This window comes from Callorhinus ursinus, unplaced genomic scaffold (assembly GCF_003265705.2).
Source record: "Callorhinus ursinus isolate GAN/ISIS: 27379988/994484 unplaced genomic scaffold, GSC_fseal_2.0 scaffold33, whole genome shotgun sequence".
Classification (NCBI taxonomy): Eukaryota; Metazoa; Chordata; class Mammalia; order Carnivora; family Otariidae; genus Callorhinus; species Callorhinus ursinus.
This window is the reverse complement of record NW_027397095.1, coordinates 4736075-4759858: the sequence shown is the minus strand read 5'-3', so window position 1 is coordinate 4759858 and position 23784 is coordinate 4736075. Positions and strand designations below refer to the sequence as shown.

Below are 23784 nucleotides of genomic sequence, written 5' to 3'. Positions count from 1 at the left end.
GATAAGGGACTAAAACAGAGAATATATAAAGAATTCTTGGTACTCAACAATAAAAAAAAACCAAATTGCCCAATTTAAAAATAGATAAACTATCTGAATAGACACTTCTCCAAAGAAGATATACAAAAGGCCAATAAGCCCATGACAAGATGCTCAACATCATTAGGGAAATGCAAATTGTAACCATAATGAGATACCACTACATACCCACTAGGATGGCTAGAACCAAAATGTCAAATAATAATGACAAGTGTTGCCAAGAATGTGGAGAAACTGACACCCTCATACACTCCTGGTGGGGGATGTAGAAGGGTGCAGGTACTTTGGAAAACAGTCCACCAGGTACTCAAAAGGTTAAGCATAGAGTTATTATATGATCTAGTGATTTCACTCCTGGCTATACAGCCAAGACAAATGAATGCATATGTGTCTATGCAAGAACTTGCACAGGAAAGTTCATTGCTGCATTATTCATAATAACCAAAAAGTGCAAAGAACCCAAATGGCTATCAGTGGAGGAATATATACATAAAATGTGGTACTATCCATATAAGGGAATATTATTCGGCCATATAAAGGAATGAAGTACTGCTACATGAGACAACATGGATGAACCTTGAAAATATTATGTCAAATAACAGAAGCCAGTCATAAATGACCAAACATGATATGATTTCATTTATAAGGAAGGTACAGAAGAGGAAAATCTATAGCAAAAGAAAGTAGATTAATAGTTGCCTAAGGATGGGGTTGGGAGAACTAGGAGGCAAGAGACAGTGACTGCTGACGGGTGCAGGGGTTTGGTGAGGGATCATGAAAATGTTTTTAAAATTGATTGTTGTGATGATTGCACCAATTTGTGAATATACTACAAACCAGTGAGCCGTACATTTTAAATAGGGATTTTATAATGTGTGAATTATAGCTCAATAAAGCTATTATAAAAAGAAAGAAATGTCAAGGGGCGCCTGGGTGGCTCAGTTGGTTAAGCGTCTGCCTTCGGCTCAGGTCATGATCTCAGGGTCCTGGGATCGAGCCCCGCGTCAGGCTCCCTGCTTAGCAGGAAGTCTCCTTCTCCCTCTGCTCCTCCCCCTGTTCGTGTTCTCTCTCTCAAATAAATAAATGAATAAAATCTTTAAAAAATGTCAAGTAGTAACTTTTTAGGAACATGCTTTGTAAAGTATATCCTGAACAAGACAACTGGGAGATTTTCCACAACATCTGCATATGCCAGGGAGGAAGCCCCCTTCCACCAAGGTAACCCCTCCATTAATTCTAACCCACTGTCCTGACCCTTATCTTTTCTCTGATAGCATTTCATGCTTCCCTCCTCAAGGCACTTTTCATAACATTGAGCAATGGCCTGTTTTCTTGTCTCTCACTAGACAATGAGCTCCTTGAGAGCAGGGACATTGTTTGCCTTGTTCACCGGCATATCCCTAGCACCTAAGCACAGTGACTGTGCTTAATCTACCTCAAGGGCACAAAGATCTGAAGACAATGTCAGGGCAGAAGCAGAGACAGAGAAGCTGGAACGACTGGACATGAAATTGCCTAATTATATCTCAAAGGTGTAAATTTAGCCTACACCTTCTATCACTGACTCAGCCGTTACATCAGGAATACTTACTGGGCTCTGTGGCAAAAGGCTGCTACTGGTCTCTTGAGTACTGGGAGGTCGACTTCCACTTTCCTCCAGTGGCAAAATACCCCTTCGGTCCAGCACACTGAAAAAGAGAGGACTGTTAATAAAACATTTTGTATTCACCCCTCCACCCACCCACCCCCAGAACCTCACTGTGTGTACTAGAAAACATAAACCTGACCTTTAGCAGCCCAGTGTTTCCTAACACATGTCTCCTGTCTTCCATTCAGTTTTTTCTTCCACAGACCAGGGAACACCACATTAAGCAGGGACAAACAAATGAAATAAGAATGAAAGGTCATCCCTTCAAAACAACTAGCCTGTGGTCTGTGGTCTGTGTAGATATGGCACCGAGGGATAATCCCCAGGAAGACCCATTTGACCCCAAAAGGCCACATTTAGAAGAATGCATCAGGGGCATCTGGGGGGCTCAGGCAGTTGAGCATCCAACTCTTGATTTCGGCTCAGGTCATGATCTCAGGATCCTGGGATCAAGCCCCCACATCAGGCTCCCCGCTCAGTGGGGAATCTGCTTCAGGATTCTCTCTACCTCTCCTTCTACCCCTCTCCCACCCCGCTCTTGCTTTCTCTCTCCAATTAAAAAAAAAAAAAAAGAATGCATCAGGCCAGGTAATAGGATCAGGTTGAATTGCTTGTCCCAAGAATCCCAGTATCTTCTAGTCCTCTGAGTACCTGGGGGGCAAGGGGCCACACAGCACTTCACAGCAGTTCTTCACAATGTTGCCATGGCTATAGGGATTCTGGACACGATTCTTCCCTGTCCATGAGCCTTTGATCTGCAAGATAAAAGCCAAGGCTTATAGTAAAAATTATGTTGCAGAAATACCTGCAGCATGGAAAGATGAAAAGTTCTGGAGATGGATAGTGGTGATGGTAGCACAACAATATGAATGTACTTCCTGCCACTGAATTCTACATTTAAACATAGCTAAGACGGTACATTTTATATTATGTATATTTTACCACAACAGGAAAAAAATACCTGCATAGCCATGGAAAAATGTTCACAATCGAGTGAAAAATCAGAGGCTGAACAGTATGTGTTATTTTCAATTAAAAATACAAAATATATATTCATCTAAACAAACATGGGAACAAGTCTGGAAGACTACAAATCATACCATTAACAAAGGTGAATTTAGATAAAAACTTAAAAAAAAAAAAAACCATGGCAACATCCAGGAGGTAAAGTTACAGGGACTTATTTGCTATGTTTTACTCATCTGTATTTTCTGATTTTCTACAATGAGCATGGATTAATTGGTAAGTTTTAAAAAGCAGGGATTTATTCAGTGCAACTGCCCCTCTCCATTCCAAATCCAGAGGCACTACCTAGCCTTTAAGGACCTATGAACAGCAGAAGACCTTGTACCCACTCAACCACTGAACCCCTTCTTTCCAATTCTCAATAGGCACTCAGCTCCAAACAAAGCAGTGTGCTTTCTCCCCCACGCACTGGATTTAACAATCTCCCAAACCAGGTTTCTGTCTGCCTCGACCTCCCAAGCCCTGGAGACTCAGTTCTCAAGCAGGTAATGAGAGAATAGGTTTTGGGGAGAGAAAGAATATGTGGTGAGGAAAAGGAAAAGTTGACTCACGTCTTCATTGGTTGTCTGGTTGAGAGCCACGAGGAAAGTGTGAAATCCAGTCAGTCCCACGACGGACCAGAGTGTGAAGAAGCAAATGAGCACTTCTAGAACAGTGAGGTGATGCTAAGGAATGTTGAAGCTACACCCGGGGACTCAAGGCCTCAGCCCATACTCATGGTGCCAATCACACCATCTTTACCTCTCAGAACATATATCACAAATGGCCAAGTATCCATATATAACAACAGATGAATTCTAAACTTGCTGCATATATGAAAGGTAAAGGACTCCTCTTTATTCACTAGGAGTAGCTCTCTAACATTCCTGGTGTTTTTAAGTGTTTGTTTATTCATCATTAGTTCTTTGAAGAGAATGTTTAGAAGAGGGCCATAGCTAAATAATGTTGGCCATCACTGCCAGTGGAAAATCCATCAAAAAATAAACCTTATAAATGAAAACTTGGTGGAAAAAACAGTACGTGACTTACAGAAATCCCATCTGAATCTCCTTTTCAGAAATGCAACTGTTGTACAAAATAAGCCTGAGCTGTAACAGAAAGGGAGGACTTTAGTCAAGCAACATAAGAGGTGTACTGAAATAAACATGGCCCACTAGAGGAGGCAGGGCTGAGCCCGGGATCAGGAGGACTTGTGAGGGAGGCAGTGGAGAAAGGGCTGAGGGAAAGACCTCCATTAAAGCCCTGGCCATCTTCCATTCTGGTTGCTACCATTAAGACTACATTTTTTTTTTTTAATTTCAGATCTTGGCACTCTCTAACATCTAAAAAACGAGATGGTGGGAGAAATGCAGAGAGAACGCCTACTCGAAAGTAGTTTAAGAGGGAGTCACAGGGACATACTGCCAGGGGAGGATATGTTCCAGGAGTTTCTTTCAACGTCTCCAGGAAGCCAATTTTCAAGGATTCTGTTAAATTGGGAGGACAAGTAGAAAGAAAAATCAATGACTTTAGTAAAAAATGCACACTTATCCTAGTACCCACTCATTTTCTTCCCTCCCTATCCCTTGTTACAAGCTGGCAAGAGATTAGCCCTCACTCAGACAAGGGACTCTCACCTACAAGCTGGCAGTATCCTCACTGAAGAGTTTACATTTTCACTGCGGGACCTGGCACTGGACTACAGAGTCTGGCAGAAGCCAAGCTTCCTGCTCCCCTCCCTTTTCCCAAGCCCCCAACTATGGGCATGGATGGGGAATATTCATTCATAGATGAAAGAAATCAGAAATATCTAAGAAAAATCCTTTCTCCTCACCAATCCATGTACTTCCTTTGTTCAAAATCCAGCTGAGAACTCATCTCTTGATCAAGAAGCCTCTTTTAACTCCACATCCCATCTGCCTTTAGGGTGATTTGGTGTGTGCGGCATACACGTGCATGTATGCATATGTACACATGTGGGTATTTTCTGTCTCCCAAAGTAGACCATGAGCTACTGAAAGGCATAGTATAACCCCCTTCTACCACCTGGCACAGAGCAGGTCTTATAAGGCAGAAGAAGAAAGTATGCAGAGCCAAAATACATCCTCAGTCTTTGGGATCACCTCAGAAATGCCCACTACTCTGGGTACAGACCAGTAATTAGAGCCTCAGTCTTCAGCAGAAGGCCAATGAAAAGGCCAACACACTCAGGAATACGGATTGATGTGAGCTGAGGTTTGGAGCTCTGCTCGAGAGCAGAGTAGTATTCATTTCTTATTGGTCCTAGGGTGCCTTTGCAATGGTAAAGTCCCACCAAGAAACCCAACCACTCCCCTCAGCTCTCCTTAAGTCTTCTCCCACCCTTCACCAACAGACACTGCCCTGCATACTCACTGAGAGCCACATAGACGATGTTGAAGGCGAAGACATAGATCGTGAGGAGGGAGAGAGAGAGGATAAAGAGGTAGAAGTAACGGTAGTTCCTCTTTCCAACACAATTCCCCACCCAGGGGCAGTGATGGTCGAAGCGCTCTGTGGGAGAAAGAGAGTCCAGTGCCAAAGTCTCCAAAACAAAGCACAACATGCCATCCACATAGTACCTAATTTAAAGACCCCCAGGATCACTGCCGATTTCAATTATAAAAAAACACTGGTTTCTATTTTTCACTTTTTCACAATGTTTTCAGTCATCTCATTTGAGCCCCACAATCACCCTGGAAGTCAAGCAAAAGAAGATATTCTTGTCCTCACACTGCAGTTGAAGAAACTAAGGCACTGGGGGGTCAAGTGAGCTGCCTCACTGCCAGTTGACAACAGAGACTTTGCTTTTCCAAAGAAAAATCTTAGGTGGACTTACTAAGTTCTGGAAGAATAAGTGGGTGAAAAAGAGCCAAGGAAATTTTGAAAAATGAGTAGTATGGTTTTTCTTAGCCTCTAGTTTTTTTAAAAAATGATAAAAACTACAGGGGCACCTGGGTGGCTCAGTCAGCTAAGTGTCTGACTCTTGATTTCCACTCAGGTCATAATCTCAGGGTTGTGAGATCCAGTCCTACATTGGGCTCTGAACTGGGCATGGAGCCTGCTTAAGATTCTCTCTCTCTCTCCCTCTGCCCCCCCTTCTCTCTACCTCTCTAAAAAAATTAAAAAATCAATGTAAAAACAAAATATAACCATAAAATAATTATAAAGAATAGATGAGGGGCGCCTGGGTGGCACAGTCAGTTGGGTGTCTGACTCTTGGTTTTGGCTCAGGTCGTGATCTCAGGGTCATGAGATCGAGCCTTGAGTCAGGTTCCGCACTCAGTGCGGAGTCTGCTTGAGATTCTCTCCCTCTGCCCCTCCTGCTCCTGCTCGCTCTTTCTATAATAAACAAATAAATAAGTCTTTTAAAAAAAAGAGTAGATGAACATTTACCCACTATATAGACAAGTATTTTCTAAGTAACCATAAAAGTAATGAAAGAAAACACAGATGTTAAAGAAAAATATATTTGACTCCATAAACCTTAATAGCTTAAATATGTTAAAAATACTATAAAAGAATATTAAACAGGAAAAAAACAACAGAAATATATGTAAATTTTGTACCTTAGTATATGAGAAATCCTTATAAATCAATAACAAATTACAAATACTCCTTCAAGAAAGTAGTCAAAGGGAAAAAACAGTTAACAAATACCACATAAACATATATTTAAATGTTTTCAGATTCACTAATAATTCAGGGCAATACTAGTACAATATTTGCCTATCAAAATAAGAATATTAAAAAACAATATCCAGTACTGGTGAGAATAGCTTAAAATGGACACTAATATACTCTTTGTGGGAGTATAAATTGAGAGAGCCTTTCTGAAAAGCAATTTGGCGGTGTGTATCAACAGCCATAATAAGGCTCACACCCCTTTGGCAAAATAAATCCATTTTCAGTAATTTCTCATAAGGAGATAGAGATGTGCACAGAAATTTAAGTTCAGTAATTTTTTATTAGATTTTTTATTGTGATAAAATATATAACATGCAATTTGAATATTCATTTTAAGTGTACAATTTAGTGGCATGAATTACATTCACAATGTTGTGCAACCATCACCACTATCTATTTCCAAAAATTTTCACCACCTCCAAAGAGAAGCTCTGTACCCATTAAAGAGTAACTCTCCATTTTCCCCTTCCCCCAGACCCTGGTAACCTCTAATCTTTCTGTCTCTATGCCTATTCTAGATATTTCATACAAGTGGAATCATACAATATTTGACTTTTTCTGTCTGGCTTCTTTCACTTAGCATAATGTTTTCAAGATTCATCCACACTGTAGCATATATCAGCACTTCATTCCTCCTTATGGCTGAATAATATTCCATTGTACGTATATACCATATTTTGTTTATCCATTCATCTGTTGATGGACACTTAGGTTGTTTCCATCTTTTGGCTACTGTGAACAATACTGCCATGCACACTGACATACAAAAATGTTTGACTATTTTCAATTCTTTTTGGTATTGTTATGGACAGAATTGTGTCTCCCCCCACCAAATTTATACGTTGAAGCTCTAACCCCCAATGTGACTATATCTGGAGACAGGGTTTCTAAGGAGGTAACTAAGGTTAAATGAGATCATAAGGGTAGGGCCCAATCCCGTCAGACTGGTATCCTTATAGGAAGAAGATGATGATGAGACACCAGGAAAATGGAGAGTAACTCTTTAAGCAAACCTGCCATATAAAAACATTGGAAACTGTAGATTTACAGATATATTTTTACTGTATTTTATTTTTATTTTTTAAAGATTTTATTAATTTTAAAGAGAAAAAGAGTGGGGGGGTCCAAGGGAGAGGAAGAGAGAGAATCTCAAGCAGACTGCATGCTGAGCACAGAGCCCTACACAGAGCTTGACCTCACAATCCTGAGATCATGACCTGAGCCAAAATCAAGAGCTGGATGCTTAACTGACTGAGCCACAGGCACCCCTACTGTATTTTAAATCACACTTTTTCTGATAATATAATTAATACATGCTCATTGTAGAAAACTTGAAAAAAAGAAAAATGAAGGAAACAAAATCACTCATAATCCTACAACCTATAGATAATAAACTACAAGGATAAGCATCTTGGTGTGTTACCTTGCATATATATTTACATGTATTTTTTCAAATGTGTAACTGAGATCACACTATAAATATAGCCTATCTCCTATTTTATTTCATTTAGCTTTCTGATTTGAGCTTTTCCCATAAGTCTATTGCATGAATGTCCCACAATTTATTTGACCACTTATCTACAGGTGGACAATTAGGTTTATCCAATTTTTCATCATTATAATAATCCTGAGGTAAATATTTCCATACCTAACTCTTTTACCACATCCCTGATTATTTTCTTAGGATAGATCCCTAGAAAGGGAATCACTGGCATCAAAGGGTATACATATTTTAAAGCTTTTATGAATCTCACCAGGTTGTCTTCCAAAAAGTTTGTTCCAATTTACACTCCTGTCAGGGTAGGACTAAGCATTATCAGGTTTTATTTGCTAATGTTCTAAATTTAAAAAGATTGTTTTAATTTTTATTTCTTTGATGTTTAGTAGGGATGACCCTTTTTCATGTTAACTAGTTAATTACATTTCCTGTTTTACGAACTGTCCGTATTTCTACTGGAATGTTAATGCTTCTTTTTAAAAATCAGGGGTGCCTGGGTGGCTCAGTCATTAAGCGTCTGCCTTCAGCTCAGGTCATGATCCTGGAGTCCCTGGACTGAGCCCCACATGGGGCTCCCTGCTCTGCAGGAAGCCTGCTTCTCCCTCTCCCACTCCCCCTGCTTCTGTTCCCTCTTCGCTGTGTCTCTCTCTATCAAATAAATAAATAAAATCTTTAAAAACTCAAATTGCATGAGTTCTTTATATTTAAGAATATTAATAAGGAGAGGGAATTCTTTATGAAAACCTTCATATCAGACCTTGAAATATCAAGTTTCCTAGCTAATTTAAAACAAGTTTTGGGGTGCCTGGGGTGGCTCAGTCGTTAAGCGTCTGCCTTTGGCCCAGGTCACGGTCCCAGGGTCCTGGGATTGAGCCCCACATCAGGCTCCCTGCTCAGCAGGAAGCCTGCTTCTCCCTCTCCCAGTACCCCTGCTTGTGTTCCCTCTCTCGCTGTGTCTCTCTCTGTCAAATAAATAAATAAAATCTTTTAAAAAATAAATAAAATGAGTTTTAATTTATAAAAGTCCTATCTACATACAGATTTTTACCATATAAAGTAAGCTTTATCTTCCCAACATTTGCCTAAAGAATTGGCTAATAAGAAGAAAGCAATGTACTCAGTCAGGCATGTTCCACGGCATATACAAAGAGTGCTAGAAGTATGCTTGGGGAGCCTGGGTGGCTCAGTCAGTTAAGCGTCTGACTCTTGGTTTTGGCGCAGGTCATGATCCCAGGGTCCTGGGATCGAGTCCTGAACCCTGTGCTGGGCTCTGCGCTCAGTGCAGAGTCTGTTTATCCCTCTCCCCCGCCAACTCTGCTCCTCCCCCCATCCCCCTACCCTGCACGCATGTGTACTCGAGCTCTCTCTCTCAAATAAAAAAATTAAATCTTTAAAAAAAGAAGTATGCTTATTGGTAAAGTAAGGAGTTGCACACATATGCCTATCAACAGACATATTTACTGCCTGTTTCTGATCTTTCCCAGGGTTCAGCACACACTAGGCAGTGATTACAACTAAGCCACATATATGCAGATAGAAGCACAGACCCATGTATTATGCACACCTGCCACCCTTGCAGCATCAGCAGAGAAAGATGAAATGACAGTTCTGGAATCAGACCTGCTCCAGTTTCATCTCATATTAATTACATGAACCTGCACAAAGGTGTTTCACCTATTTCCTCATCTGTAAAAAGGGGATAATACCTATCGCATGGGGTTCTTATGAGTCTTTTTTTTTTAAAGATTCTATTTATTTATTTGACAGAGAGAGACACAGTGAGAGAGGGAACACAAGCAGAGGGAGTGGGAGAGGGAGAAGCAGGCTTCCCGCTGAGCAGGGAGCCCGATGCGGGGCTCGATCCCAGGACCCTGGGATCATGACCTGAGCCGAAGGCAGATGCTTAACAACTGAGCCACCCAGGCACCCCTCTTATGAGTCTTAAATGAGAGAAAGGGAAAGCACTTAGCACAGTGCCTGGGATATAGTAGGAACTCAATAAATTCTAGCAACTTTCTTCTTTGGTAACACTACTTCTTACATATCCCTTCCTTCCCCAATGCTGCCCTCCAGTGGACTAGAGTTCTCCTCCCCCTACATAAGGTGGGCTCCGCTTGAAACAAATCCAGATTTGAAAAACAGGTAAAGTTTACTTCCCCATTTACCAAAAAGGTTTTTTAAAATAAATTTTAGACTAGAGGATATTTAAATTATGATTTGATCTACTACAGAAGTACAGTTGATCTACAGTTGTTCAGAAGCTTGTTTCCTATCTAAAGTTTCCTAACTAAATCTAGCTTATTTCCTATAGACATCTATCTTCCCACCCCTACTGATTTTTCCCTAGAAAAATAACCCTGACCCTCTCCTTCAGCTCAGCCCTTCCCCCCAGACAGAGCCCCTTTGGTTTTACTCACCCACACAGTTGTCACAGATGCTGCAATGGGAGGCCCGGGGAGGCCGGAAGATCTTGCAGGTATAACAGTATTTCAGCTTCACAATCTGGTTGTTGATCTGGAAATTCTTGATACGAGGAGGCGGTCGCTGGCCCTGGGGCACTGCACCATTGGTAGCTTCTGTAGATCAGTAAAGACAGTTAATATCACTACCAGCCATTATTTGAGCCCCAAAGTCTCACCACTTCTCCAAAAGCAGTGGGAGCAATCACCAGTTCCCTAGGCCCACTGTTTTCTCCAGACTAGCATTGCCTGAGGGCACTCTCAACATCACAGAGTGTCATGTCAAATTCTGCTGAATGCCATGCAATTCTTTTGTGCACATGTGAAAAGAGGTTTCTTCACGTTTTTTGGCAGATTACAAAGAAAAACATTCATAAAAGAAATAAAAATGGCTAAAAATATATAAATATATGAAATGAAAACATTCAAATTCACTAAGAATCAAAGACATAAAAATCAACAAAGATACTGTTACCTCCTACTATATTAACAAATACTAAAAAGAATAAAAATACCCAGTGTTGGCAAGGATGGGAATAAGGTATTTTTATACATTATCAGTAAGCAATAAAGCAGTGGCTCCCAAAATTTTAAAGGCATATATTTTTTGACCCTGCAATTCTATTTCTAGGACTTTAACAAAACTACAAAGAGATACACAAAAGATGTTGACACAAGGATATTTGTCACAGAGTTCCCTTTAATAGTGAAAACCTGAAAATAACCTCAGTGTCACAATAGGGGGTTGGTTAAGTAAATTATGATACATGCATAGGATGGAATATTATGCAACCACTTAAAATGATATAGACAAATGAATGAAGACTCAGGACAACATTCACAATATATTGCACAATGAAAGTGTACACTAGAAAGCAACTAGTGTACATTCTATCTTGCAAAAATAAAATATATGCATGAAAAAAAGACTGGTAATACTTAGAATCAGAAAAATAATCATTTAAAAATAAGAGTAATGCATGCTTATTGTAAAAACTTTGGAAAAAACAGAAGATATATATAAGAAAAAATAAAAATCACCGACAGTCTCTCAATTCAGGAATATCCATGCATTTTGGTGTATTTCCTTAACAGGTAAATAAATATTCGTGATTTTTAAAAATTTGAGAAAAATATAATTTTGTACCCTGTATTTTTCACTTAACACTATATGGTGAACATTTTTCCATGGTTGTTAATTTCTCTTCCAAAAATATTAATATTGGCAATATAATATTCCATCATATGCACATATCATAATTTATTTAACCATTCCATACTGTAGGGCATTTAAGTGGCCTCTGGGTTTTTACTATTTAAATGGTGTTGCATGAAAAAATTTAAAATATTACAGATAAAGCTTAAATCCCCTCTGATCACCACCCCAATCCCAATTTCCACCTCCCCTCCTCAAGAATAAATACATTTGTTGGGGCACCTGGGTGGCTCAGTCGGTTGAGCGTCCTACTCTTGGTGTCAACTCAGGTCATGATCTCAGGGTAGTGAGACTGAACCCCTAGAGTTGGGCTCCAGGCTCACCTAGAGTCTGCTTGAGATTCTCTTCCTCTCCCTCTGCCCCTCCCCCCACTCTCTTGCTCTCTCTCTCAAATAAATAAAATTTTTTTAAAAAAGAATATATAGGGCGCCTGGGTGGCTCAGTTGGTTAAGCGACTGCCTTCAGCTCAGGTCATGATCCTGGAGTCCCGGGATCGAGTCCCACATCGGGCTCCCTGCTCAGCAGGAGCCCTGCTTCTCCCTGTGACCCTCTTCCCTCTCGTGCTCTCTATCTCTCATTCTCTCTCTCTCAAATAAATAAATAAATAAAATCTTTAAAAAAAAAAAAGAATATATACATGCATTAAAATTAATTTCTAAAACAGAAAGAAAAAAAGAAAAGCATGTTGAAGTCTGAGCAGTAATATATGAAGTTGCTGGCATTAAAATAGCTAGGCCCATATTAAAAAGAAAAAAAGGAAAAAGAAAAAAATGACGTGCTGAAAATCCTTCTACAGTAATTTGTATAACTCTGATTATTTCCTTTAACTAAACTCTAAGCAAAGTGGAATTACTGGGTCAAAGGGTATGAATCCTTAAAGCCCATATTGCTTATTGCCAAAATGCTTCCCAGACAGATTGTATCAATTTGCACGCCCATCCATCTGCAGCATATGAGAATGCCTGTCTCATTGCACCCTAGATGCGCAGGATAATTCTAAAAACAGAATAATTTTTCAATTCACTTTGATTTTAAAAATATCTGCCATATGGAACTTTTTTCCTTTTTTTGCAGAGTGGGGTGGATGCTGTGAAATCAAACAATAACAGTGTGCCACAAGTCTTAAAAGGATGGGGATAGCTATTCATTAGAGAATGATATAAGTACCAGCATGCCACCTTAATATTCCTTTGCATGGGCTTTACATGAGGGCACCTGTGAGATAGAGTTCATGGTTCATCCTCCCCATGAGGCACTATGATGCAAGGGAATCACAATGTCATCTTCTGCCCGTCCCCCAGCCCCCACGCACACAGCATACCCAGCACAGGGATGAATGTAAGTTAATAAAAACTTGCTAACATAAACATACGAATGAACACAAGAATGCATTCTCTTAATGAGAGAAACATGCTAAAAGGAGAGGTCACAATGTGACAGCTGAAGCCTGGGCTCCAGGCCCAGTGATCTGGCAAAACAGAACTAACCTTGCTAACACCTGCTGCGAGATGCAAGAGACAAGTCAAGGCACTGCCTTGACCTTCAGTTTCTCCATATGTGAATGGAAAGAGGATGATAAAAGAATAATCCAGATGGAGAAAAGATGGCACACACAACTCTCCCTCCTATCTTGCTCCTATCTCAGCTTTACCAGGTTTCCCCTGAGCTGCAGCTGCACCAACACACCCAGCCTCTGCTTTCTCCCCACTATTCCCACTCTCACCCCATCCCTAAGTAGTTCAAGCTCAGATGTGCACAAACCTATGTCACCCTAGCACAACTAAAACAGGCTGGAACTCTTCAAAAAGAAATTCGCTGAGAAGCTAGAGAGAAATGCAGCTAAAATAAACAAAAGAAATACAAAAGCTTGGAAGCTTTCAAACCACTCTAAAAGAGTATCAAATCAACACATTGTATACTTTAAACTTATACAATGTTGTGTCAATTATATCTTGATAAAACTGGAGGAAAAAACATCAAATGGAAATGGGAGAAAATATTTCATTGATGATAGCATGCATATAAACATTAGGAATAAACTCAATATGAGAAATAGAGAAACTAGATTTTAAAACTATAAAAATTTTATTCAGGGGCACCTGGGTGGCTCAGTCGTTAAGCGTCTGCCTTCGGCTCAGGTCATGATCCCAGAGTCCTGGGATCGAGCCCCGCATCAGGCTCCCTGCTCCGCGGGAAGCCTGCTTCTCCCTCTCCCACTCCCCCTGCTTGTGTTCCCTCTCTCGCTGTGTCTTTCTCTGTCAAATAAATAAAATCTTTAAAAAAAAATTTTATTCAAGGGCACAAAATTCAATCTGAAAATAAAGACACAGTATTTTCTTGGATAGGGAGATAATATTATACAAATGTAAATTCTCTCAAAAAATATAAATGTAATATACTACCTATTATAACTTTAATATGTTTGTGTGTTTTTAATTAAATAATATTAAAATAAACAAACAAACACCCTGACAGTCTAAAGGTGGACTATAGATAGGTGGTCCATGGGCACAGCTTTTAGTCTTATAAGTTCTGGGCCCCTTTCTTCTAATCTATCTGGCTTGGATGCTGACTCAAGCTACTTGGGTACTGGACTTGCAAACAATTTCAGCAGGCATTGCTATGGGGTCTGAGGGGCTCCCAGTCCCCGCCAGCACTGGTATCATGGTCTTCTTCCCCAGTGTGAGCTCCTAGGATATTCCCTCCTCTAGCCCTGGGATCTTCTGCTTCAATTTGTGGAGCCACCCTGGCTCCTGGCTAGTGTAGCACTTTATCTCTGTCCCAAAGAGACCTACCCTGAGCTGAAAATTGCACTGTAATGAGCCTGTAACTGCTTCCTTTACCCTCCTTTACCTTCCTAGAATTCGCAGTGGTTCCTGGCACCATGGCTGTCTCTTCTCACCTTATGTATTGCCTTAAAGCAGGAATTCTTGGTGGGGCCCAAGAATGTGCTTCAAAAGATCTATGAATCCCTGAAATTACATCTGAAATTATATGTACATGCAAACATATAAGAATATTTTTATAAAAAGAAGGCTTATAGCTTTCAAAAAAGAAAAAGAATCAAATGAGTTCATGACCCTTCAAAAGTAAAAAAAATCCCATCCTTTTGGGAACAGTGCAGCAAGACTTTGGTAACAAACCCCTCCTGAAACGCAACCCAACAAGGAAGAATGAAGCATATGGCTTTCAAATCTTGCTAAACCTGCCTTACCAAAATCATAGGGTGGTCATGATCTCAGATTCAGGATCTTACAGGGAAAAGGCTAGAAATGATTCTTAATCTCCAACTACTATTAGGATTCCATTCCCTTAGTGATTAAAGTCACCCACTGCACAGCATCTTGCCAGCTGGTTAGAACACTCACCTATCTCCATTTCTATGAAAGCTGCTTCATCTGGTAGGGCCCGAGGGATCACTCCAGGGTCACTGAAGCTGGTCCTCAACAGTGTAGCCATGGAGAAAAGGAAGAGCATGGCAGCAAACACAGGGATGGCAGGAGACAGCTGGACAGCCAGGTAGCGACATCTGAAGAAAGTAGGTGATTGAACATTTAGTTATACCTACCCTATATTGATCACAAACTGTTACCAGCATGTGGATCTGGTCTCCACAATAAAATCAGCAGTACCTTGAGGGAAGGGACCATGTTGGTTTTCTTCTCTTGAACTACCCATAACTCCTAATATGTGGTTCTGCACATAGTAGGAGCTCAACACTTATCTGATCGATGCCACCTATAACCTACAGAAGACAGTCTCAAGGGACCTCCCCATCACCAAATCCAGTTCCTCCTGTCAGCCTGTTGAGAACCACATTCCCTCTGTGCCTTAGGAAAGGCTCACACCTACTAAGGTCAGGGAGGCAACCGAGCCTGGACTTGTAAGTACCACAAGCTGTTCTCACTCTGGGAATGTCTAGAGCTTTTCATAACCACTCATCTGGCATTAGGCCTGAGCTCAAGGAGGAGGAAGAAAAGATGAGGGCCATCCGTGAAGCAGGGTCCCAGCATCAGACAGAGGGTACATCTGGCAGGCTTCAAGGCCAGTGAAAAAGCTTCACGGCTGCTGACTGACTTTGCAACATCCATCCTCTTCTCTCCTCAATTAGCTCTGCTAGTAGGTACTTAGTGACCTTAGGCAAAGGAATAAGAAAATTGTATCTCCTCAGGACCTCTTCCCAACATCATGTTTGCTCCTCCCCTTTCCTCATAATTCACCTGGAAGGCCACCCCTCTTCCTCTCTGGATATCCCAACTCTACTCATCTTTCAGGTCCCAGAGACATCAATGCCATCATTGTCATCATCACGACAATTTAATGAGTACTCAGCATATGCCAGGCACTGCACTAAGCATTATCTCATTCAAGTCTCACACTAAATCTAGAAGGTAGAGTCTATTATTCCCATTTGATAGCTGAAGACTCTGGGATTTAGAGAAGTCTTAGAGAAGTCTTGCCTCTTCTGAGAGGCCTATCCTAAGCTGCACTAATCTCTCCCTTCTCTACCACTGTCGTCCTCACTGCCAGAGCCTTGTATTGTTTCCTAGCTGGTTTTCACTATGTTGACCTCATTCTCCCCCAGCTGGACTTCAGAAGAGTAAGAACCTTGTCTTTTTGAAGTGGGAATGTTTGGGTTTGAATTCTGACTCTACCAGCTCCTCCTTGGGTGACTTAATTAACTTCAGTCTCCTTAGCTGTGAAATGAGGATAATAATATACTACATAGGGTTATTGTGTGGATCAAATGCATGAATATAAATTAAGTGCTTAGAACTGCACCTGACACATAGTAAACGTTAAGTAAATGTCAGCTCTTAACATTACCATCGTGGTTCTATATCTCCCAGAGCTTAATACAAGTATGGGAACAAAAAAGCTATCAACAAATACTTGTGGCACTCAACTGAATTTCAAACCAAATAAATAGGAATGTGTGATGAGAGTTATCACTGACCTATTTTTATTCTCTTCCTCCTGAGGCACATTTTTTCCTTCAATACAGATATCTTCTCTTGGAGGCAGACTCTAAGTGGATGAGCAAGGACCAGAGGGAGAGTGGAGAAAGTAAGCTGAGGAAAAAGGCTTACCTCATCAGCATGGGGATTAAGCAAGCTGCTGTCCACTCAGAGTGAACATTTAAACCCAGGTTGTACATTCACTGTAGTTTTGGAACAATCCATATGAGATCCTTCCCCTGCCTCCCTGCCACACACATGACTGCGGGGGGGAGGGGTGCGAACCAACTATAATATTAGGCTGAGCAGTTTGTCAGCAGAAGGTGAACATATGTAATGAACTTGCAAAATGATTTTGTGGCTTTTTGTTTGCTTGCCTGCTTGTTTGTTTTTAACAAAATCCTTGGTCATAGCCTGATTTTGTATGATTTACTTCCTTCCCCTAAAAGCTAAGGGTAGGGGGTATAATTTGAAGAACTGAAGGATCTGACCACGTACAGGGTAATTAAGGCCCTTGCATATCACTAGCTTGTGGATTACCTTCTTTTCCATGTTCCACCTTCAGTAGTACAGATAATCAAGAAGTGAATTTGGAAACAAAAGTCACCTCCGCCTATCAGGGACCCAAAGGACACAGGAGAAACATAAGACTCTGTTTCATGAGCAAGCCCAGTAAAATTACCACACTAACAGAAAATAGCCATCTTTCTAGTCACTGCCCATTTCTAAGATCACTCTTTAAAAACAAATAATTTCTCTAGGACTCAAACTGCCCTGGGTGTACAGTCTCCAATAAATAGAAAAATCAGAGCTATCTGATTGGCCACCGAAGGGATTTTAAATCATTTTATTACGGGAAAAAGATATAGAGAAAATAAAACAATCTCTCTCCCTCGTACACACACACACACACACACACACACACACACACACACACACACACAGAGATCAATGTTGCCCCCATGTACGAAGGACCCGAGATTAACTAAGTCTCATTCCAACACCTGCTTGTTAACCAGACAAAGGACAACTTAGATTTGAATTATGCTACGCCATCAAGGATAAAGGTCTCTGTAATCTCTACACGGACTATCTTCTGCACCTGCTAAAACAATCCACTCTGTATGTCAACAAGTACACAATAGGCTCATTGTATTGTTCTCCAGAGATGAGGCTATTGGCAGCCAGTTGTCACTAGCGAGTGGGTGTGGCTGGGAAGGCAGATGTGGGACCAGCAGGCCTTTCCACTCCAAGTAAGAGGAAACAGAGAGCCAGTAGCTAAGACTGCTGTTAACTACAGCCTATCATGTCTGTCTTTAATAGTTATGATCAAAAATACCCCCTTAGGGGGCACCTGGGTGGCTCAGCTGGTTAAGTGTCTGCCTTCGGCTCAGGTCATGATTCCCGGGTTCTGGGATGGAGCCCCACGTCCAGCTCCCTGCTCAGTGACGAGGAGCCTGCTTCTTCCTTTCCCCACTGCTCCTGCTCTCTCTCTCAAATAATTTAATAAAATCTTTTTTAAAAATACCCCCTTAAGTTAATCCCATAATTGCAGCAGGCTAGAGATCTGTCTCTGACAGGAATAGGGTATGTGAAAATTTGGTGGCAATTCCCAGTATCAATCTGAAAAGTCAGGAGTATCCTAAATCACTAATTCATCTTACTCGAGGACTGGATCTCTCATCCATGAATATAAGCTAACTGTTTTTGAAATCCCCTAGTATTTTCCATTTATATTACTTCTTGGAATAATGATATCCATACACTTCTTGAAACAGAACTCTCTTTTGTCTTCAGAGTACCAAGAGACTTTCCCCCTTCCAAAGGGTTTAGAAGTCGCTTTTCTCCCTTGTGAATTTTATAAATGCAACCATGTCCCCACTATCTTCCTTTACGCCACCTGAAGGAATATTATTTTAAGCCACCTTCTACCAACTTCTTGATTGGCCTCAGGCTTCCATAGCTGGGCTACATGACTGGACTTCCACATGTCCCATGGGCCACATGGTGGTACTGTCTAGCAGTAACCAGCAGTGCCAGGCTGGGCTGGTGTGTCATGTCCCATCCCCCATTCCTAGCACGCTAGTTCATTGGAGGGACAATGATAATGACACAGACTCCAACTGACATGAAAAAACTCAAAAGAGATTCATGAGTGGATTTGGTAAGAAACCAGACAGATTCCATAGCAGAGCTCTGCCTCACAGACTGAGAGCATGGATTGGTGTTCTAAACAATACTCTACCTCTAAGTCTCCCTAATAGCTCAGTGCAATCAATCAGCCAACAAGTATTTATGGGTCTAACAAATGAAGAACAAGAGAAAATAGGATTTAATTTTGTTGGGAAAAACATAACTAACATATGAAACAGCTAAATAATAAGATAAGACCAATAACCAAGTGTTAGGATGGTGATTCAGACTCTAAGGACTGTAAGTGGTCAGAGAAGAGCTCTCTTGGGAAGTTGGTGGCTGCTTAAAACCACTCCCATAGCAGCTGTTAAGGGTGCCTTTAAGGAAAAGCTGTGCTTGGAACAGCAGAAACGGCCCAAGGTTAGAGTCCCATGATGGCCCTTGACTCACATAATAGTAATAAGCCTTTGCTATAAGTCCTCACTGATATGGACGGTTGTCTGTTCTCTTACACACTACCTACTTCTAAAGCATAGTAAACATGTAGAATCACCTATAAGACTGGCTCGAGGGTCTTCTGATGACATTCAAGAGTCTGCTGACAGGGAAAAAGTTTCCTTGGACACTAAAAACATAATTTAAAATCAGCCTCTAGATTGACTGCTATGTGAAGGTCAGAGGAAGATACATAAGGCTGTTTTGCTCCAGTAGCAATGGGGAAAATTAACCAAACAGGGACATCTTCAATTCTGAGGCAATGAGCCATCTTCTCACTGAGGAGGGCCAAAATCCCTAGCCAGGCAAACCTGCTAAGTAGTTGCTAAATCGCAGTGATAATAGCAAATTTCACATTTCGATTATAACAAAAATAACAAATTTCAAATATAACAAATAACAAATTTCAAATATAATATACTCCTGCTCAAAAACTTAGAACAATTCCCTGCTCCTTATTGTATTAATCCCCAAACCCCACAAGCCAGTATTCCAAGGCCCTCCATTAACTGGCTTTATCTAATCATCATAAGGTTCTTGCCTTCTCATTGCACCATTCCAGAAATATCCCCCTAATTACTCTGAATTTACTAGCTTCTTGCTACTGCAAAAGGCATAAGGTACCTCCTTTGTTCTTAAACACAGTACCAGCTCGGGTGTCTCTGAGGAAGAAGATTTAGGAGGTCTTTTCTTTCCCTCAATAAACATCTCAACTGATGTCAGGATGCTGGGGGAAATCCCTGTTCTTTGTGCTCACTTTTCCCAAAATAGAAGATCACTATACTCAATTCAGACTCATTCTCAAAAGATGGGAGGGGCGCCTACTGGCGCAGTGAGTTAAGCGTCCAACTCTTGGTTTCAACTCAGGTCACGATCTCAGGTTCCTGGGATGGAGCCCTGCATCAGGCTCTGCACTCAGCAGGGAGTCCGCTTGAGATTCTCTCTCCCTCTGCCCCTCCCACTCATTCTCCTCATTGTCTCTCTCTCTCTCTCAAATAAATAAATATATTAAAAAAAGATGGGAGATGCATTCAGTAGAGATTTGACAGTGTGAAATTCATCACCACAAAAGGTAGTAGAGGCTGAAAATATACAAATAAATTCTGAATGACAGAACTGCAAAGAAAGGAAAGCATACTGTTCAGGAGACCCAACCCAACCCTTCTCCAGGGAATATGCTTTATCAGGAAGTTGAACTTAGCCTTGTACCTTAACAGATTGATATCAGAGAGGCAACTATGACTTTCTAAAACTGCCATTTGGTTGACCAAGTCTTAGACAGAATCTTGGGCTAGGTAAAGCACAAGACAGAACCTCCATAGAAAAATTTTCCAGAGAATGTTCTCTTGGTTAGAGATCATGATAAAGCCACTTTTTCCTCTTCCCAATCTCATGTAAGTAACTTCAGGAACCTGGACCTTGGAACTATAGACACAAATATTCTGCTATGTCAGTTTGGCTTTGGTCTACGTAGCTCTGTGTTTCCTCAATGTGGTAACTTTGTGTTGTCATATTGCCTTTTCTCTTCCATCTCTCTGCAGGGACATGATGCCCCTCTCATCAGGATCACCCACATGGTAATGAGGTAGGGAGAACACATTGCTTAATTTTTCTCCAAGCCATCCTCATTCGGGCAGCAGGGACTATGAGTAGCCACAGAGGTGATGATCCCCCCTAACCCACAAAACTTCCTTTCTAGGTTCACGCTAAAGATGGGCTTCTCTTTTCTTGCAAGACTACCAGAATGCTATGCCAGAATGCTATTAGTTTTCTACAAAGACACCTTCATTTCCTAGGAGCATGAGCTGGGGAGGTCCAAATAACCTAGATGCCACTAGGTAACACAATCACTAGCTAGGAAGAACCCAGAATATGCTAGTCTAGCATTTGGCACCATGCACGCTTTAGTAATTCTGAATGTCTTCAGGATTCCATAGTCAAAAGATAACAGTGAGATGAAAGGTAGTGTCATACAGAGGCATTGGCTGGCTGACTGATCTTGATAAAGGGACCTCTCTTCTGTGGGCCTGGTTTCCTTACCTGCAAAAGGATAGCGATAGTCTCCTTCCAGTTCTACCATTCTATGATTCTGTGAGTCAAGACTGTTACATTTCAAGTGTATCCAGAATGTATTAATTCAGTCACATTTATTGACCACCTACTCTATATAAGGTCTGGTGGAAGGCACCGTGGGGGGCTATACAGACATAGGAGATAGTCCCTGACATTGAAAGAGCTCAAAGTGTAATAATCATAGAATTTAGAAATCTAAGAAATGTCATATGATGATGTGTTAAATGAGCAGTATGTACAATTAGTCCTACAAATGCAGAAATTACTGGAAAGGTTTCATGAAGGAAGACTCAAGAAGGGACTTGAAAGAGAGGTAGAATTTGGATAGGCTAGAAGTGGGTCAATTATGAAGCAGCATTATAAAGCTTTTTTCAGTTCATCCAATTCAATGGCTCCTCTACACATCAAAAGCACCTGCAAGGGTCAGTCCAACAGGGTTCGATAGTGCCTTGATATAATTTCCTCTACATACAGCACAATGAGGCATAAGTGCTGATGGTAGAAGCAAACTGCTTCTACTTCAGGGGTCAAGAGTCACACAGTCATTCTTGCCACAAGAGAAGTCTGGGTACCTTGACCCCACCTGTAATCTGGTCATAAAGTTAAAAGAGACAGCTAGGAAGCCAATTCCAGAAGACAGCACTTCAAGTGCTGTCCTTCTGCACTTGGTCCTTCCTTCAAGCTTTATCAGGAAGTTGAATTTAACTAAACACCACAACAGTCTTTGAGTAGCTGGACACCTCACAGTTGTCAGTGCCATTCCACTATAATGTCCTGACATCACCGGCCAAGCTGGTGGCTACTTGTTCACATAAGCTGGACAGGTTTTGGGCAGAAAAGATGGAGAATGGTTCATGTGGTCAAAGCTGAAACTGGCATATCCACTCACATTTCCTAAATATCTCACCCTAAAAATAAATTAGGAAATCCTTTTTTTAAGCACTGCACAATTTTCACTCTGCTTTTAAAGTCAATACATTTACCATAGTTACAGTTATATTTAAATATGAAATATATTTAAATACAGCTACCTACTGGTAATCCAACCGTTCCTTTTCAGTGTGTATATTTTAATCTTCCAGACAAACACAACAGTTACACAGAATTTCAGACTCTCAGACTTGCAGGAGGCTTAGTGATAATCTAGCCCAATCTCCCATCCCAGGCAGGAATCTACTTTGTGACAGCAGCCCTGAGAGATGGCCACCGAGTATCTTTGGAAACACTTCTAACAATACAGAGCTAACTAGCTCCTAGCTGGACAACATTCTTTCGTTTTATATATTCAACCTATACTGTCTGTCCACTGAAAATTACAGGTCCCTCCTTTGAGAAGTCTAAACGTGTAAAGCCAAAATCCCAAAATAAAAAGATATCCACTGGCACTACTAATACTGCATGTTTTTCATCAAGGGGTGCCCACATGCCTGACCAGATTTCTCAAGCCATCTGGTCGACCCAGGGCTGTGCCATGGGCAGCTATAAATCAACTCGCACTTGTTCCTAAGCACCTGCTGCAGGCAAGACCCTATTACAAAAATGCAGGTCCAGATGTGCAGCAAGATCTAGACTTCCCTAAGGCAAAAATGCAGCGTCCAGAGGATGTGAAATGGACACTCCTTGACAATTTGAGGATGAAAATAGACAGCCCTTTGTCACTGGTGGTTCAGATGCCCTCACTTGCCTGAAGGCAGGGGACTAGATCAGCTGATTTCCTGAGGTCTCCCTAAATTCTAATGCTAACAAAGGGGCCCATATTCTGCCCCCCAAATCCTATCCCCCACTGTGTGGCTGGTAGTGAATTATATACTCCAAAGGAAAAGGTCAACCAGAAAGAGATTTCATGCCTCAGAGGTATGCTAGTGTCCTTTGTACAGCCTGTCATTAGCTAGGCATAAAGCAGCCACCACCTAGAGTGTCTGTGTGTCTGTACACACACGAACACACACACACACACACACAAGCACACAAACACGTGCACATGTGCACAGATTCCACCACTCTCAGTAAAAAGGATTCATCACCAGGGTCCTCTCCCCTTTGGTCAGCTTTATGCTTTCCCATTCCACTCCTTCACTCACACGTTAACTTCTTTCTCCCTTCTCCTCTCCCTTCTCCCTCCCCCAGCCCTACCCTCAAACATATTTACTCTATCTGGGTGGCTCAGTTGGTTAAACGTTGGACTCTTGATTTCAGCTCAGGTCATGATCTCAGGGTTGTGGGATGGAGCCCTGCATTGGGCTCTGCGCTCAGCCCAGAGTCTGCTTGTCCCTCTCCCTCTGCTCCTGGCTTGTTCTCTCTCTCTCTCTCAAATAAATAAATAAATAAAATCTTTAAAAAAATATTTACTCTATCACACAGAGAGCTGGAACTCAAGGCAGTTCACAGACAACCTTACCCTTCATATCTGAGGGCAAAGCACAAAAAATAACTTGGGGAAAAAAGTCATCTTGGTAGAAAACTCAACCTGCCTCCGTCAAACAGTAACTTGGCTAATTATAAGCTTCATCCCACAGGCAGTTTTGTTCAGAGGCTTCTGGGGCCTAAGTGGGACA

General features: G+C 41.3%; 1 protein-coding gene across 6 annotated transcripts in view; it reads right to left on the bottom strand.

The window, feature by feature from the left end:
• Positions 1-23784, bottom strand: part of ZDHHC9 (zDHHC palmitoyltransferase 9) — a 76018-nt gene that overhangs the window by 3776 nt on the left and 48458 nt on the right. For 5 of the 6 annotated variants that reach the window (XM_073879159.1, XM_073879160.1, XM_073879161.1 and 2 more), the window contains 7 exons: positions 14939-15099; positions 10313-10471; positions 5087-5224; positions 4133-4179; positions 3265-3369; positions 2339-2442; positions 1631-1727 (listed from right to left, as the gene is read on the bottom strand). In XM_073879159.1, the coding sequence (XP_073735260.1) occupies positions 1631-1727; positions 2339-2442; positions 3265-3369; positions 4133-4179; positions 5087-5224; positions 10313-10471; positions 14939-15099 (811 nt within the window). Of the gene's footprint in view, positions 1-1630; positions 1728-2338; positions 2443-3264; positions 3370-4132; positions 4180-5086; positions 5225-10312; positions 10472-14938; positions 15100-16527; positions 16599-23784 lie in introns of all 6 variants that reach the window. The other variant, XM_073879162.1, reaches the window with a different exon arrangement.